This window comes from Nerophis ophidion, linkage group LG03 (assembly GCF_033978795.1).
Source record: "Nerophis ophidion isolate RoL-2023_Sa linkage group LG03, RoL_Noph_v1.0, whole genome shotgun sequence".
Taxonomy (NCBI): Eukaryota; Metazoa; Chordata; class Actinopteri; order Syngnathiformes; family Syngnathidae; genus Nerophis; species Nerophis ophidion.
In genome coordinates, this window is record NC_084613.1 from 85758778 (window position 1) to 85775819 (window position 17042).

The window sequence follows — 17042 nt, forward strand, 5'->3', positions numbered from 1 at the left end:
CGACTGACCTCCGATATCAATATCTTATCAGGACACCACTAATAAATATAATTGCTTTTATCGGACCTTGTATCGGCCATTTTACCTGCAAGTTCATATCATCCAACATATGATCTTTTGCTGCTGTCAAACTGATATCCGATATTAACACCAATTGGGGACACCACTAATAAATATGACTGTTAGTACTGGAGGTTGTATCAGACATTTTACATACATGCGATCTGATATCTGATATTAACATCTAAGTGCGACACTACTAATAAATATGATTGCTTGTACTGGAGGTTGTATCAGACATTTCTGGTACTTGATCTTTTGCTGGTATTGAACTGATATCCAATATCAATGTCGTATCTGGACACCTCTAATAAATATCCATCCATTAAATTTCTACCGCTGGTCCCGTTTGGGGTTTATATTGTGTATTTTACATGCGAGCTGATTTCATTTTGATTTCAGATATCAGTATCGTATCGGGACACCTCTAATAAATATGACTGTTTATATTGTGTATTTTACATGCGAACTGATATCGTTTTGACTTCAGATATCAATATCTTATCAGGACACCTCTAACAAATATCGCTGCTTTTATTGTGTATTTTACATGCAAGCTGATATCAGACTGATTTCCAATAACAATATCTTATCAGGACACCACTATTAAATATGACTGCTTATATTGTGTATTTTACATGCAAGCTGATATCGTTTTGATTACAGATATCAATATCTGATCGGGACACCTCTAATAAATATCGCTGCTTTTATTGTGTATTTTACATGCAAGCTGATATCAGACTGATTTCCAATAACAATATTGTATCGGGACACCTCTAATAAATATGACTGTTTATATTGTGTATTTTACATGCGAACTGATATCGTTTTGACTTCAGATATCAATATCTTATCAGGACACCTCTAACAAATATCGCTGCTTTTATTGTGTATTTTACATGCAAGCTGATATCAGACTGATTTCCAATAACAATATCTTATCGGGACACCACTATTAAATATGACTGCTTATATTGTGTATTTTACATGCAGGCTGATATCAGACTGATATCTGACCGATATCAATATCTTATCAGGACACCACTAATAAATATGATTGCTTGTATCGCAGCTAATATCGGCCATTTTACATGCAAGTTCATATCATCCAACATTTGATCTTTTGCTGGTATCGAACTGATATCCAACATCATTGTCGTATCTGGACACCACTAATAAATATGACCGCTTATATTGTGTATTTTACAAGCAAGCTGATATCGTTTTGATTTCAGATATCAATATCTTATCTTGACACCTCTAACAAATATCACTGCTTTTATTGTGTATTTTACATGCAAGCTGATATCGTTTTGATTTCAGATATCAATATCTTATCTTGACACCTCTAACAAATATCGCTGCTTTTATTGTGTATTTTACATGCAAGCTGATATCAGACTGATTTCCAATAACAATATCGTATCAGGACACCACTATTAAATATGACTGCTTATATTGTGTATTTTACATGCAGGCTGATATCAGACTGATATCTGACCGATATCAATATCTTATCAGGACACCACTAATAAATAGGATTGCTTGTATCGCAGCTAATATCGGCCATTTTACATGCAAGTTCATATCATCCAACATTTGATCTTTTGCTGGTATCGAACTGATATCCGACATCATCGTTGTATCAGGACACCACTAATAAATATGACCACTTATATTGTGTATTTTACATGCAAGTTCCGATATCAACATTGTATATGTACAACACTAATCAGTAAGCTATTTATTTTTAACTGTCTGGAGTGGACTTAAGCTGTCTTTATGTTAAAGTGGTGTGGTCATTTTTTTTTTTACATCGAACATTTTACAAGCAAACTGATATCATCTGATACAGTTATCGGACCAATATCGATATCAACACGGGCTCAAAATTGGACCGCTGGTGTGGGACACGGCGTAAGCTATTTGATATCAACACGGCAGGGCCCGACTTGTATCGCTGGAGCGTTTGTTTGTTTTTAAAGTCACACGTTATGATGTCACTTCCTGTTTGCTCACCATCTTCTGCACCATGAAGAAGTCCTTCTTGTGGCCGCCGAGGCCTTTGTTGAAGTGACGTCGCTCTGCTGCCGACCAGCTGTCTGAACCTGACGAAACAAGAAGAAAGAAGGACTATTAGTAGCAGACAGGTTCATCAACCTCAGCAAATACACACACACTCCATGACCATGAGAATAAAGAATGGCTGCTAAGGTGGGGGATTGAACACATGCTGGGACTAACACTTTTCTCCATGTTGACCTCACAGTCCTTCTTCTCAAGCGAGAAACACTTTTTATTTCAACAGACTCTCGCGCCGTACCTTCCGTCAAAACTCTAAAGGCCGACTGCACATTTCCTATCTTCACAATAAAAGCCCTGCTTCATGCTGCCTGCGCTAACTAAATACAGAGTCTCGGAAAACTGGCGTGCACAAGCGATCCCTCGGAAAGCTGCAGAGTTTTGACGGAAGGGACGGCGCAAGAGTCTGTTGAAATAAAAAGTGTTTCTCGCCTTCCTCTCTGTCATTTTTTCATAATAATGAACTGGCAGCAGCCAGCATCATCTCACAAGACCCTCGGGTGCCGCTCCGAACAAACTAACCTCCTCCAACGCCGAAGAACAAAGCTCCACAAAGTCTGTGGAGCTCTCCCTGACCACCTGAGGGCACCACAGACTGTGGGTGCTTTTAAAAAAGGCTTAAAAAACCTGTCTTTAAAAAAAACAAAAAAAAGCCTTTCTTTGGATACATGCGTGCTAGTTTTAGCTATAAGGCAGTTCTAGTTTTTTTTTAATCAGCTTTTTATTTTTTAATACACTGTAGCACTTTGAGGTTGTTTGCTCAATCTAAAGTGCTTTCACAAATAAAATCTATATTTTTTTTTTCCGATTCGCACATTTTTTCCTTTAATGTAATTTGTTCTATTGTATATTATATACAGTGTTATATTATATTTCATTGTATTTTTGCACATGTTTCTTAAAATGTATTTAATTGTATTTTTATTTTAACACATTTTTTTATTATTTTACTTTATAATTTTATGTTATTTCATCCATTTCCTACAGCTTGTCCCTTTTGGGATGGCGGGGGGTGCCGGAGCCTATCTTAACTGCATTCGGGTGGAAGGCGGGGTACACCCTGGACAAGTCACCTCCTCATCACAGGGCCAACACACAAATGCCCTCCCTCTACCACAAAGTACTGCTCACCCCCAAAACCTCCACACGACACCTCCGCTCCGAACAAACTAACCTCCTCCAACCTCCGAGGACAAAGCTACAAACAATGGGAGACCGGGCTTTCTGCTCTGCCGCTCCCAGTTTATGGAACGCTCTCCCTGACCACCTGAGGCCACCACAGACTGTGGATGCTTTTAAAAAAGGCTTAAAAAACCTTCTTTTTGAAAAAGCCCTTTTTTTAGATGTATGAATCAGAATCAGAATCAGACATTGCATGCTAGTTCTAGCTATTAGGCTGTTCTAGTTTTTATTTAATTTTTTTAAATTATCTTTTAATTTTTTTTTAATACACTGTAGCACTTTGAGGTTGTTTGCGCAATGTAAAGTGCTTTTACAAATAAAATATATATATATTTTTTTTCCGATTAGCACATTTTTTCCTTCGTTTGATGTAATTTGTTCTATTGTATATTATATACAGTATTATATTATATTTCATTGTATTTTTCTTGAAATGTATTTTTATTGTATTTTTATTTTAACACATTTTTTTATTATTTTTATGTTATTCCATCCATTTCCTACAGCTTGTCCCTTTTGGGATGGCGGGGGGTGCCGGAGCCTATCTTAACTGCATTCGGGTGGAAGGCGGGGTACACCCTGGACAAGTTACCACCTCATCACAGGGCCAACACAGAAATGCCCCTCTCTACCTCAAAGTACTGCTCACCCCCAAATCCTCCACACGACACCTCCGCTCCGGACAGACTAACCTCCTCCAACCTCCGAGGACAAAGCTACGAACAACGGGAGACCGGGCTTTCTGCTCTGCCGCTCCCAGTTTATGGAACGCTCTCCCTGACCACCTGAGGCCACCACAGACTGTGGATGCTTTTAAAAAAGGCTTAAAAAACCTTCTTTTTGAAAAAGCCCTTTTTTTTAGATACATTAATCAGAATCAGAATCAGACATTGCATGCTAGTTCTAGCTATTAGGCTGTTCTAGTTTTTATTGTATTTTTTTAAATTATCTTTTAATTTTTTTTAATACACTGTAGCACTTTGAGGTTGTTTGCGCAATGTAAAGTGCTTTTACAAATAAAATATATATATATATTTTTTCCGATTAGCACATTTTTTCCTTTGTTTAATGTAATTTGTTCTATTGTATATTATATACAGTATTATATTATATTTCATTGTATTTTTCTTAAAATGTATTTAATTGTATTTTTATTTTAACACATTTTTTTATTATTTTTATGTTATTCCATCCATTTCCTACAGCTTGTCCCTTTTGGGATGGCGGGGGTGCCTATCTTAACTGCATTCGGGTGGAAGGCGGGGTACACCCTGGACAAGTCGCCACCTCATCACAGGGCCAACACAGAAATGCCCCCCCTCTACCTCAAAGTACTGCTCACCCCCAAATCCTCCACACGACACCTCCGCTCCGGACAGACTAACCTCTTCCAACCTCCGAGGACAAAGCTACGAACAACGGCAGACCGGGCTTTCTGCTCTGCCGCTCCCAGTTTATGGAACGCTCTCCCTGACCACCTGAGGCCACCACAGACTGTGGATGCTTTTAAAAAAGCCTTAAAAAACCTTCTTTTTGAAAAAGCCCTTTTTTTAGATATATGAATCAGAATCAGAATCAGACATTGCATGCTAGTTCTAGCTATTAGGCTGTTCTAGTTTTTATTGTATTTTTTTAATTATATATATATTATTTTTTAATACACTGTAGCACTTTGAGGTTGTTTGCGCAATGTAAAGTGATTTTACAAATAAAATATATAATTTTTTAATTATTTTTTTTCAGATTGGCACATATTTTCATTGTTTTTTAAATTTATTTTGTTCTATTGTATGTTATATATTATATTTTATTGTTGCAAATGGTTTTTAAACATTGCGTCCAAAAAAAGAAGCTTTGTTTGAAAAAAAAAAAGCCAGAAAGGAAAGCGCTATAAAAAAGGAGTCCAATGTGACGTTACCTGAGTAGTGGTAGTTGGACAAAGACTGGGACTTGGGGAAAAGAGGATTCTTCAGCATGAGCATAGACAAAGTGGCCTGGAAAACAAAACATGTTGACAACAATGAGATACTTTTTGAGAACTATGGCCTCTGAAAGCGTGCAACATTTTATTTCGCTTGGGATTTTTATCAAAACATATCAACTTTGGCGCTCCACCATCTTGCCAGAATGCTCCAGAGGAGCGTAGGCGCTTATAACAGCCCCCTCCTCACCCACTCTCCGTTTCCTTGACAACGCTAAGGCCGACGCTGGTCGCTCGGGCCAAGAATCCGAAACTGGCGTTCGCACAAAAGCTGCCCTCACGTTACGGCGTGCGTGTACTGTGGGCCTGGGTTGTTTTTTTTGCCTCATTCTTGTGAGAATCCTGCGTCTGACTGACGCATTAAGGAGTGGCGGTTGGTTCATTTTTCCAGGACTCGCTGCAGTGTGCTCAAACAACCACCAGCGAGCGTCTATCACTCTATCACAAAAAAGTAAAAGTTGTAGAAATGATTGGAAACTCAAGACAGCCATGACATTATGTTCTTTACAAGTGTATGTAAACTTTTGACCACAACTGTATATACACAGACACACACACATACATACATACATACATACATATTATATATATATATATATATATATATATATATACACACATACATATATACATACACACATACATACACACATATATGCATACATATACACATAGATAGATATATATATTAGGGATGTCCAATAATATCGGATTGCTGATATTATCGGCCGATAAATGCTTTAAAATGTAATATCGGAAAGTATCGGTTTCAAAAATCAAAATGTATGACTTTTTAAAACACCGCTGTGTACGCAGACGTAGGGATAAGTACAGAGCGCCAATAAACCGTAAAGGCACTGCCTTTGCGTGCCGGCCCAATCACATAATATCTTTGGCTTTTTCACACACACAAGTGAATGCAACACATACTTGGTCAACAGCCATACAGGTCACACTGAGGGTGTCCGTATAGACAACTTTAACACTGTTACAAATATGGGCCACACTGTGAAGTCACACCAAACAAGAATGACAAACACATTTCGGGAGAACATCCGCACCATAACACAACGGAACAAAAACCCAGAACACCTTGCAGCTCTAACTCTTCCGGAACGCTACAATATACGGTGGCATTTCTCGGTGTTGTTGATAAATGGCTTTCGCTTCGCATATTAGAGTTTTAACTTGCACTTACAGATGTAGCGACCAACTGTAGTTACTGACAGTGGTTTTCTGAAGTGCATGTGGTGATATCCTTTACACGCTGATGTCGCTTTTTGATGCAGTACCGCCTGAGGGATCAAAGGTCACGGCCTTGCTGATTACGTGCAGTGCTTTCTCCAGATTCTCCGAACCTTTTGATGATATTACGGAGCGTGGATGGCGAAATCCCTAAATTCCTTGCAATAGCTGGTTGAGAAATGTTGTTCTAAATTACTTAGTTTAGGCGTTTCTTGACAACGTGGTGACCCTCGCCCCGTCCTTGTTTGTGAAATGACTGAGAACTTAATGGAATCTGCTTTTATATCCAATCATAGTGAATTGAAGTGAAGTGAATTATATTTATATAGCGCTTTTCTCAAGTGACTCAAAGCGCTTTACATAGTGACACCCAATATCTAAGTTACGTTTAAACCAGTGTGGGTGGCACTGGGAGCAGGTGGGTAAAGTGTCTTGCCCAAGGACACAACGGCAGTAACTAGGATGGCACAAGCGGGAATCGATCCTACAACCCTCAAGTTGCTGGCACGGCCGCTCTACCAACCGAGCTATGCCGCCACCTGTTCCCAATTTAGCCTGTTCACCTGTGGGATGTTACGAAAAAGTCTTCGATGAGCATTCCTCAACTTTCTCAGTCTTTTTTGCCACTTGTGCCAGCTTCTTCGAAACATGTCGCAGGCATCAAATTCCAAATGAGCTAATATTTGCCAAAAGTAACAACGTTTACCAGTTCCAACGTTAAATAGCTTGTCTTTGCAGTGTATTCAATTGAATATACCGTTTTTCCTTATATTGTCGGCGGGGTGCTAATTAATTTAAAACCTCTTCTCACTTACCAAAGGCATGCGGTAAATTTAGGCCTGCGCTTATAAATTTGAGTGTGATGTAAGGATAACATCATGAAAAGCACATTTAATAAAAAAAACATTATTATGGTCTCACCTTTACTTATAAATGAAGTCCACGCGCAGCTCTTTCTGATCAAAAGCATCGATAACTTGTTTATAGAAGTCTTCCTTATCTTTCTTCAGTTTTAAAAGTCTCTCAGTCTCGATGGAGATCTTCCTTTATTACCTCCTGCTTCGATTGAAAGTCCAGTTTAGAAAACTATATTATTCTAGATATGTAATCCTCTATGTTAAAAGTGCAAGCGAGAGCAAAAAATAAGCGATCGCTGCTTGTCGTCACTTCTTCTACAGCCGAGTTGACGCGAGAAGGATCACTAGCGCCCTCTACCACCAGGAGGCGGGAGTCATTTAATGACTCATATTTGACACACGCAGCGAAACGAGTTTGACCCGGCGTTAATCCTAAACCGGCGGTAATGCTAAGCATGCGCTACCTGGCGCATACTATATACCTGGCGGCAATTCAAGGAAGTACGGTAAGTTGAAAAGGATTTGCAAGTCATTGTATACTCTTATTATTTACCATTTACCATAATTAATTTAAAACCTCTTCTCACTCCGGCGCTTACCAAAGGCATGCGGTAAATTTAGGCCTGCACTTATTATATCCATCCATCCATCCATTTTCTACCGCTTATTCCCTTTCGGGGTCGTGGGGGGCGCTGGCGCCTATCTCAGCTACAATCGGGCGGAAGGCTATCTGTGTTGGCCCTGCGATGAGGTGGCGACTTGTCCAGGGTGTACCCCGCCTTCAGCTACAATCGGGCGGAAGGCTATCTGTGTTGGCCCTGCAATGGGGTGGCAACTTGTCCAGGGTGTACCCCGCCTTCAGCTACAATCGGGCGGAAGGCTATCTGTGTTGGCCCTGCGATGAGGTGGCGACTTGTCCAGGGTGTACCCCGCCGTCAGCTACAATCGGGCGGAAGGCTATCTGTGTTGGCCCTGCGATGAGGTGGCGACTTGTCCAGGGTGTACCCCGCCTTCAGCTACAATCGGGCGGAAGGCTATCTGTGTTGGCCCTGCGATGAGGTGGCGACTTGCCCAGGGTGTACCCCGCCTTCAGCTACAATCGGGCGGAAGGCTATCTGTGTTGGCCCTGCGATGAGGTGGCGACTTGTCCAGGGTGTACCCCGCCTTCAGCTACAATCGGGCGGAGGGCTATCTGTGTTGGCCCTGCGATGAGGTGGCGACTTGTCCAGGGTGTACCCCGCCTTCAGCTACAATCGGGCGGAAGGCTATCTGTGTTGGCCCTGCGATGAGGTGGCGACTTGTCCAGGGTGTACCCCGCCTTCAGCTACAATCGGGCGGAAGGCTATCTGTGTTGGCCCTGCGATGAGGTGGCGACTTGTCCAGGGTGTACCCCGCCTTCAGCTACAATCGGGCGGAAGGCTATCTGTGTTGGCCCTGCGATGAGGTGGCGACTTGTCCAGGGTGTACCCCGCCTTCAGCTACAATCGGGCGGAGGGCTATCTGTGTTGGCCCTGCGATGAGGTGGCGACTTGTCCAGGGTGTACCCCGCCTTCAGCTACAATCGGGCGGAAGGCTATCTGTGTTGGCCCTGCGATGAGGTGGCGACTTGTCCAGGGTGTACCCCGCCTTCAGCTACAATCGGGCGGAGGGCTATCTGTGTCGGCCCTGCGATGAGGTGGCGACTTGTCCAGGGTGTACCCCGCCTTCAGCTACAATCGGGCGGAAGGCTATCTGTGTCGGCCCTGCGATGAGGTGGCGACTTGTCCAGGGTGTACCCCGCCTTCAGCTACAATCGGGCGGAAGGCTATCTGTGTCGGCCCTGCGATGAGGTGGCGACTTGTCCAGGGTGTACCCCGCCTTCAGCTACAATCGGGCGGAAGGCTATCTGTGTTGGCCCTGCGATGAGGTGGCGACTTGTCCAGGGTGTACCCCGCCTTCAGCTACAATCGGGCGGAAGGCTATCTGTGTTGGCCCTGCGATGAGGTGGCGACTTGTCCAGGGTGTACCCCGCCTTCAGCTACAATCGGGCGGAAGGCTATCTGTGTTGGCCCTGCGATGAGGTGGCGACTTGTCCAGGGTGTACCCCGCCTTCAGCTACAATCGGGCGGAAGGCTATCTGTGTTGGCCCTGCGATGAGGTGGCGACTTGTCCAGGGTGTACCCCGCCTTCAGCTACAATCGGGCGGAAGGCTATCTGTGTTGGCCCTGCGATGAGGTGGCGACTTGTCCAGGGTGTACCCCGCCTTCAGCTACAATCGGGCGGAAGGCTATCTGTGTTGGCCCTGCGATGAGGTGGCGACTTGTCCAGGGTGTACCCCGCCTTCAGCTACAATCGGGCGGAAGGCTATCTGTGTTGGCCCTGCGATGAGGTGGCGACTTGTCCAGGGTGTACCCCGCCTTCAGCTACAATCGGGCGGAAGGCTATCTGTGTTGGCCCTGCGATGAGGTGGCGACTTGTCCAGGGTGTACCCCGCCTTCAGCTACAATCGGGCGGAAGGCTATCTGTGTTGGCCCTGCGATGAGGTGGCGACTTGTCCAGGGTGTACCCCGCCTTCAGCTACAATCGGGCGGAGGGCTATCTGTGTTGGCCCTGCGATGAGGTGGCGACTTGTCCAGGGTGTACCCCGCCTTCAGCTACAATCGGGCGGAAGGCTATCTGTGTTGGCCCTGCGATGAGGTGGCGACTTGTCCAGGGTGTACCCCGCCTTCAGCTACAATCGGGCGGAAGGCTATCTGTGTTGGCCCTGCGATGAGGTGGCGACTTGTCCAGGGTGTACCCCGCCTTCAGCTACAATCGGGCGGAAGGCTATCTGTGTTGGCCCTGCGATGAGGTGGCGACTTGTCCGGGGTGTACCCCGCCTTCAGCTACAATCGGGCGGAAGGCTATCTGTGTTGGCCCTGCGATGAGGTGGCGACTTGTCCAGGGTGTACCCCGCCTTCAGCTACAATCGGGCGGAAGGCTATCTGTGTTGGCCCTGCGATGAGGTGGCGACTTGTCCAGGGTGTACCCCGCCTTCAGCTACAATCGGGCGGAAGGCTATCTGTGTTGGCCCTGCGATGAGGTGGCGACTTGTCCAGGGTGTACCCCGCCTTCAGCTACAATCGGGCGGAAGGCTATCTGTGTTGGCCCTGCGATGAGGTGGCGACTTGTCCAGGGTGTACCCCGCCTTCAGCTACAATCGGGCGGAAGGCTATCTGTGTTGGCCCTGCGATGAGGTGGCGACTTGTCCAGGGTGTACCCCGCCTTCAGCTACAATCGGGCGGAAGGCTATCTGTGTTGGCCCTGCGATGAGGTGGCGACTTGTCCAGGGTGTACCCCGCCTTCCGCCCGATTGTAGCACTTATTATAAATAAATGATAAATGGGTTGTACTTGTATAGCGCTTTTCTACCTTCAAGGTACTCAAAGCGCTTTGACACTACTTCCACATTCACACACACATTCACACACTGATGGAGGGAGCTGCCATGCAAGGCGCTAACCAGCACCCATCAGGAGCAAGGGTGAAGTGTCTTGCTCAGGACACAACGGACGTGACGAGGTTGGTACTAGGTGGGGATTGAACCAGGGACCCCCGGGTTGTACGCGGCCACTCTCCCATCGCGCCACGCCGTCCCTATTTATTGTATTTATATAAATTTGAGTGTGATGTAAGGATACCATCATGAAAGCCGATTCTTCAGGCTGCTATGTAGAGTGTGGTGCTCACCATGATGTCGCCCCTGCACTGGTGGAGACAGTGGTGCGCCAGCTCCTGGTTGGTGCCTCCTCCCCACAAGGCGCTGGAGCAGGCCAGGTGCATGAGGTCTCTGACTGAGGGCCGACAACCGCAAGTCGCTCAGATCACAACAAAGATGCTCCCTCGGAGGCCGTGTCGTTTTCCTCACCTCTTTTCTGGTAGTCTGGCGTGTCCTCCAGGTGGGTCGGCGGCTCCCAGACCAGCTCCGCTTGATGCGGATCCAGATCCACCAGTGAGCGCTGCCTCAGTTCCGGCACCTCCGCCTGGTACTGAGACCCGATATTTATCCGTCTGCGGTAAAAATGAGGGTAGTTGGGATGTAACGGTTACTGTTATTTATGATAAATTGCAGTGAAGTTACAGTTACTCTTTCAACAGTGACGTGCAGTCAGGGGAGGCAGGTGAGGCCCCCGCCTCACCTGCCATCATAAAATATATTACATTTTTATATGTATCCAGTGATTATACTTTATAAAGTTATCTTCCATTTACCTTCACCAGTTTTAGATGATTTTTATTCAAAATTGCTGAATTTTCACATCCACCTTCTTCCATGAATTGATTAACGTGGACCCCGACTTAAACAAGTTGAAAAACTTATTCGGGTGTTACCATTTAGTGGTCAATTGTACGGAATATGTACTGTACTGTGCAATCTACTAATACAAGTATCAATCAATCAATCAATCAATTCCGCTTATCCGAGGTCGGGTCGCGGGGGCAACAGCCTAAGCAGGGAAACCCAGACTTCCCTCTCCCCAGCCACTTCGTCTAGCTCTTCCCGGGGGATCCCGAGGCGTTCCCAGGCCAGCCGGGAGACATAGTCTTCCCAACGTGTCCTGGGTCTTCCCCGTGGCCTCCTCCCTAGGGAGGCGTTCGGGTGGCATCCTGACCAGATGCCCGAACCACCTCATCTGGCTCCTCTCCATGTGGAGGAGCAGCGGCTTTACTTTGAGTTCCTCCCGTATGGCAGAGCTTCTCACCCTATCTCTAAGGGAGAGACCCGCCACCCGGCGGAGGAAACTCATTTGGGCCGCTTTTACCCGTGATCTTATCCTTTCGGTCATGACCCAAAGCTCATGACCATAGGTGAGGACGGGAACGTAGATCGACCGGTAAATTGAGGGCTTTGCCTTCCGGCTCAGCTCCTTCTTCACCACAACGGATCGGTACAACGTCCGCATTACTGAAGACGCCGCACAGATCCACCTGTCGACCTCACCATGCACTCTTCCCTCACTCGTGAGCAAGACTCCTAGGTACTTGAACTCCTCCACTTGGGGCAGGGTCTCCTCCCCAACCCGGAGATGGCACTCCACCCTTTTCCGAGCGAGAACCCGGAAAAAAAATACTTTATAAAGTTATTTTCCATTTACCTTCACCAGTTTTAGATTATTTTTATTCAAAATCGCTGAATTTTCACATTTACTGAGAATTACTTGCGGTGAGTCACAGCCAGCTGAGCCTCCCCATGGATTGCGCAATGACTCGACTAACTGCTGTTTGCTGTGCAGTGAGAGCGTATTTCTATATGAATTATATTATACATTTCTATAATTTAGTTAGCTGAGATATAAAATGTATTTTGTCAACAACTGTATGTGTGTAACGTATTTCTTGTGCTGGGAACAGAGGTGGGTAGAGTAGCCAGAAATTGTACTCAAGTAAGAGTACTGTTACTTTACAGATGTATTACTCAAGTAAAAGTAAGGAGTAGTCACTCAAATATTTACTTGAGTAAAAGTATGTTGTGAAAAAACTACTCAAGTACTGAGTAACTGATGAGTAACCTGTTTGTTTAATGATTACGGCAACAAATAAAACATAAAAATAGCAATGAGCAAATTCAGAGCCAGGAATATCTCTTAAGCAGCTAAAACAATAATATATATTGAAAATTAGTACATTAAAATAAAAAATAAAAAAGGTGCATTGAGCCACAATAACTTAACAGCAACGAGGCTGAGTAGGCATTCAATGATTGATTAATTGATTGAAACTTTTATTAGTAGATTGCACAGTACAGTACATATTCCGTACAATTGACCACTAAATGGTAACACCCCAATAAGTTTTTCAACGTTAATCAATTACTTAATAAATGACCAAGTCGAGGTGATCTACCCAGAGGTGGGTAGTAACGCGCTACATTTACTCCGTTACATTTACTTGAGTAACTTTTGGGATAAATTGTACTTCTACGAGTAGTTTTTTTGCAACATACTTTTACTTTTACTTGAGTATATTTATAGAGAAGAAACGCTACTTTTACTCCGCTCCATTTATCTACATTCAGCTCGCTACTCGCTACTTTTTTTTAATCGATCTATTAATGTTTGTTTTGGTTTATGACATACATTCAAAGTAGGAACTATGCATGCCTGCGTTTCACCAATCACATGCAGTCACTGGTGACGTTGGACCAATCAAACAGAGCCAGGTGGTCACATGACCCGACTTAAACAAGTTGACAAACTTATTGGGGTGTTACCATTTAGTGGTCAATTGTACAGAATATGTACTGTACTGTGCAATCTAATAATACAAGTTTCAATCAATCAATCAAAAGTGTAAAGGAAAAAAGACACTTTTTATTTCAATCGTACTTCCCGTCAAAAGCCTAAAGACTGATCGCACACTTCCTGTCTTCACAATAAAAGCGCCGCTCCATCGCGCCTGCGCTAACAAAATAAGAGTCTCCGAAAGCCAGCGCAAACAAGCTAGCAAGCTACGGAGTTTGCCGCCAATGTATTTCTTGTAAAGTGTATAAAAACGAATATGGAAGCTGGACAAATAAGATGCCAAAAACCAACAACTTTCATGTGGTATTAGACAGAAAAGAGGAACTTTTTTTCTCCATTTGAAAACGTGAACGTCTGATTCCAATCAATGCAAGTCATCAGAATCAGGTAATACACCAACTTATATTCTTGTCTTCATGAAAGATAGGAATCTATATGTTAAACATGCATGTATATTCATTAAAACACCTTTAACATGTCAACAAAAACGGCAAAATAAATAAATATAAATTATATACTGTATATATATATATATACATATATATATATATATATACCTATATATATATATATGTATATATATATATATATATATATATATATATATATATATATATATATATATATGATATGTGTGTGTATGTATATATGAGGTAGATCACCTCGACTTGGTCATTTATTAAGTAATTGATAAACGTTGAAAAACTTATTGGGGTGTTACCATTTAGTGGTCAATTGTACAGAATATGTACTGTACTGTGCCATCTAATAATATAAGTTTCAATCAATCAATCAATCAATAAATGCTTACTGAGCCTATGGTGCTGTTAAGTTATTGTGGCTCAATTTGCCTTAATTTCTTTTTATTTTAATGTATTATTATTTAATATATAATATTGTTTTAGTTGCTTAAGAGATATTCCTGGCTATGAATTTGCTCATTGCTATTTTTATGTTTTTGTGCATTATTTGTTGCCGTAATCATTAAACAAGCAGGTTACTCATCAGTTACTCAGTACTTGAGTAGTTTTTTCACAACATACTTTTTACTTTTACTCAAGTAAATATTTGGGTGACTACTCCTTACTTTTACTTGAGTAATAAATCACTAAAGTAACAGTACTCTTACTTGAGTACAATTTCTGGCTACTCTACCCACCTCTGGATCTACCTCATATATACATACACACACGTATCATATACACACATATCTTATATATATATATATATATATATATATATATATATATATATACAGTATATAATTTATAGTTTTTTATTTTGCCGTTTTTGTTGACATGTTAAAGGTGTTTTAATGAATATACATGCATGTTTAACATATAGATTCCTATCTTTCATGAAGACAAGAATATAAGTTGGTGTATTACCTGATTCTGATGACTTGCATTGATTGGAATCAGACAGTATAGTGCTGATAACGTCCACGTTTTCAAATGGAGGAGAAAAAAAGTTCCTCTTTTCTGTCTAATACCACATGAAAGTTGTTGGGTTTTGGCATCTTATTTGTCCAGCTTCCATATTCGTTTTTATACACTTTACAAGAAATACATTGGCGGCAAACTCCGTAGCTTGCTAGCTTGTTTGCGCTGGCTTTCGGAGACTCTTATTTTGTTAGCGCAGGCGCGATGGAGCGGCGCTTTTATTGTGAAGACAGGAACTGTGCGATCAGTCTTTAGGCTTTTGACGGGAAGTACGCTTGAAATAAAAAGTGTCTTTTTTCCTTTTTACTTTTGATTAATTGATTAAAACTTGTATTAGTAGATTCCACAGTACAGTACATATTCCGTACAATTGACCACTAAATGGTAACACCCCAATAAGTTGTTCAACATGTTTAAGTCGGGTCATGTGACCACCTGGCTCTGTTTGATTGGTCCAACGTCACCAGTGACTGCATTTGATTGGTGAAACGCAGGCATGAGTAGATTCTACTTTGAAAAACCAAAACAAACATTAATAGATTGATAAAAAAAAGTAGCGAGTAGCGAGCTGAATGTAGATAAATGGAGCGGAGTAAAAGTAGCGTTTCTTCTCTATAAATATACTCAAGTAAAAGTAAAAGTATGTTGCATAAAAACTACTCTTAGAAGTACAATTTATCCCAAAAGTTACTCAAGTAGATGTAACGGAGTAAATGTAGCACGTTACTACCCACCTCTGGCTGGGAAATCATAAAACGGCTAAGAAGACGCACTGTGTGAGGCACCTGTTCTCCCGCCTCCTGGTGCTAGAGGGCGCTAGTGATCCCAGAGATCATTCTTGCGAATACTAGGCTGCAGAATACGTGACAACTAGCTACAGTTAGCAAGTCAGGTGCAGCGGCTGCGATCGTTTATTTTTTCCTCTTTTAACATGGACGATTACATATCTAAAATACAAACCCCGTTTCCATATGAGTTGGGAAATTGTGTTAGATGTAAATATAAACAGAATACAATGATTTGCAAATCCTTTTCAAGCCATATTCAGTTGAATATGCTACAAAGACAACATATTTGATGTTCAAACTGATAAACTTTTTTTTTTTTGCAAATAATCATTAACTTTAGAATTTGATGCCAGCAACACGTGACAAAGAAGTTGGGAAAGGTGGCAATAAATACTGATAAAGTTGAGAAATGCTCATCAAACACTTATTTGGAACATCCCACAGGTGTGCAGGCTAATTGGGAACAGGTGGGTGCCATGATTGGCTATAAAAGCAGCTTCCATGAAATGCTAAGTAATTCACAAACAAGGATGGGGTGAGGGTCACCACTTTGTAAGCAAATTGTCAAACAGTTTTAGAACAACATTTCTCAACGAGCTATTGCAAGGAATTTAGGGATTTTACCATCTACGGTCCGTAAAATCATCAAAAGGTTCAGAGAATCTGGAGAAATCACTGCACGTAAGCAATGATATTACGGACCTTTGATGCCTCAGGCGGTACTGCATCAAAAACCGACATCAGTGTGTAAAGGATATCACCACATGAGCTCAGGAACACTTCATAAAACCACTGTCAGTAACTACAGTTGGTCGCTACATCTGTAAGTGCAAGTTAAAACTCTACTATGCAAAGCCAAACCCATTTACCAAGAACACCCTGAAACGCCGCCGGCTTCGATGGACCGATGCAAAGTGGAAAAGTGTTCTGTGGTGTCCTCCAGAACAAAGAGGAAAATAACCATCCGGATTGTTATAGGCGCAAAGTTCAAAAGCCAGCATGTGTGATGGTATGGGGGTGTATTAGTGCCCAAGGCATGGGTAACTTACACATCTGTGAAGGCACCATTAATGCTGAAAGGTACATACAGGTTTTGGAGCAACATATGTTGTCATCCAAGCAATGTTATCATGGACGCCCCT

At 42.7% G+C, this 17042-nt stretch overlaps 1 protein-coding gene across 2 annotated transcripts in view; it reads right to left on the bottom strand.

Moving 5' to 3' along the window:
- mideasb (mitotic deacetylase associated SANT domain protein b) overlaps nt 1-17042 on the bottom strand; it is a 73869-nt gene that overhangs the window by 15052 nt on the left and 41775 nt on the right. For both annotated transcript variants that reach the window (XM_061896259.1, XM_061896258.1), the window contains exons 6-9: nt 11297-11439; nt 11119-11222; nt 5246-5321; nt 2083-2171 (exon numbers count right to left, since the gene is read on the bottom strand). In XM_061896259.1, the coding sequence (XP_061752243.1) occupies nt 2083-2171; nt 5246-5321; nt 11119-11222; nt 11297-11439 (412 nt within the window). The remainder of the gene's footprint in view (nt 1-2082; nt 2172-5245; nt 5322-11118; nt 11223-11296; nt 11440-17042) is intronic.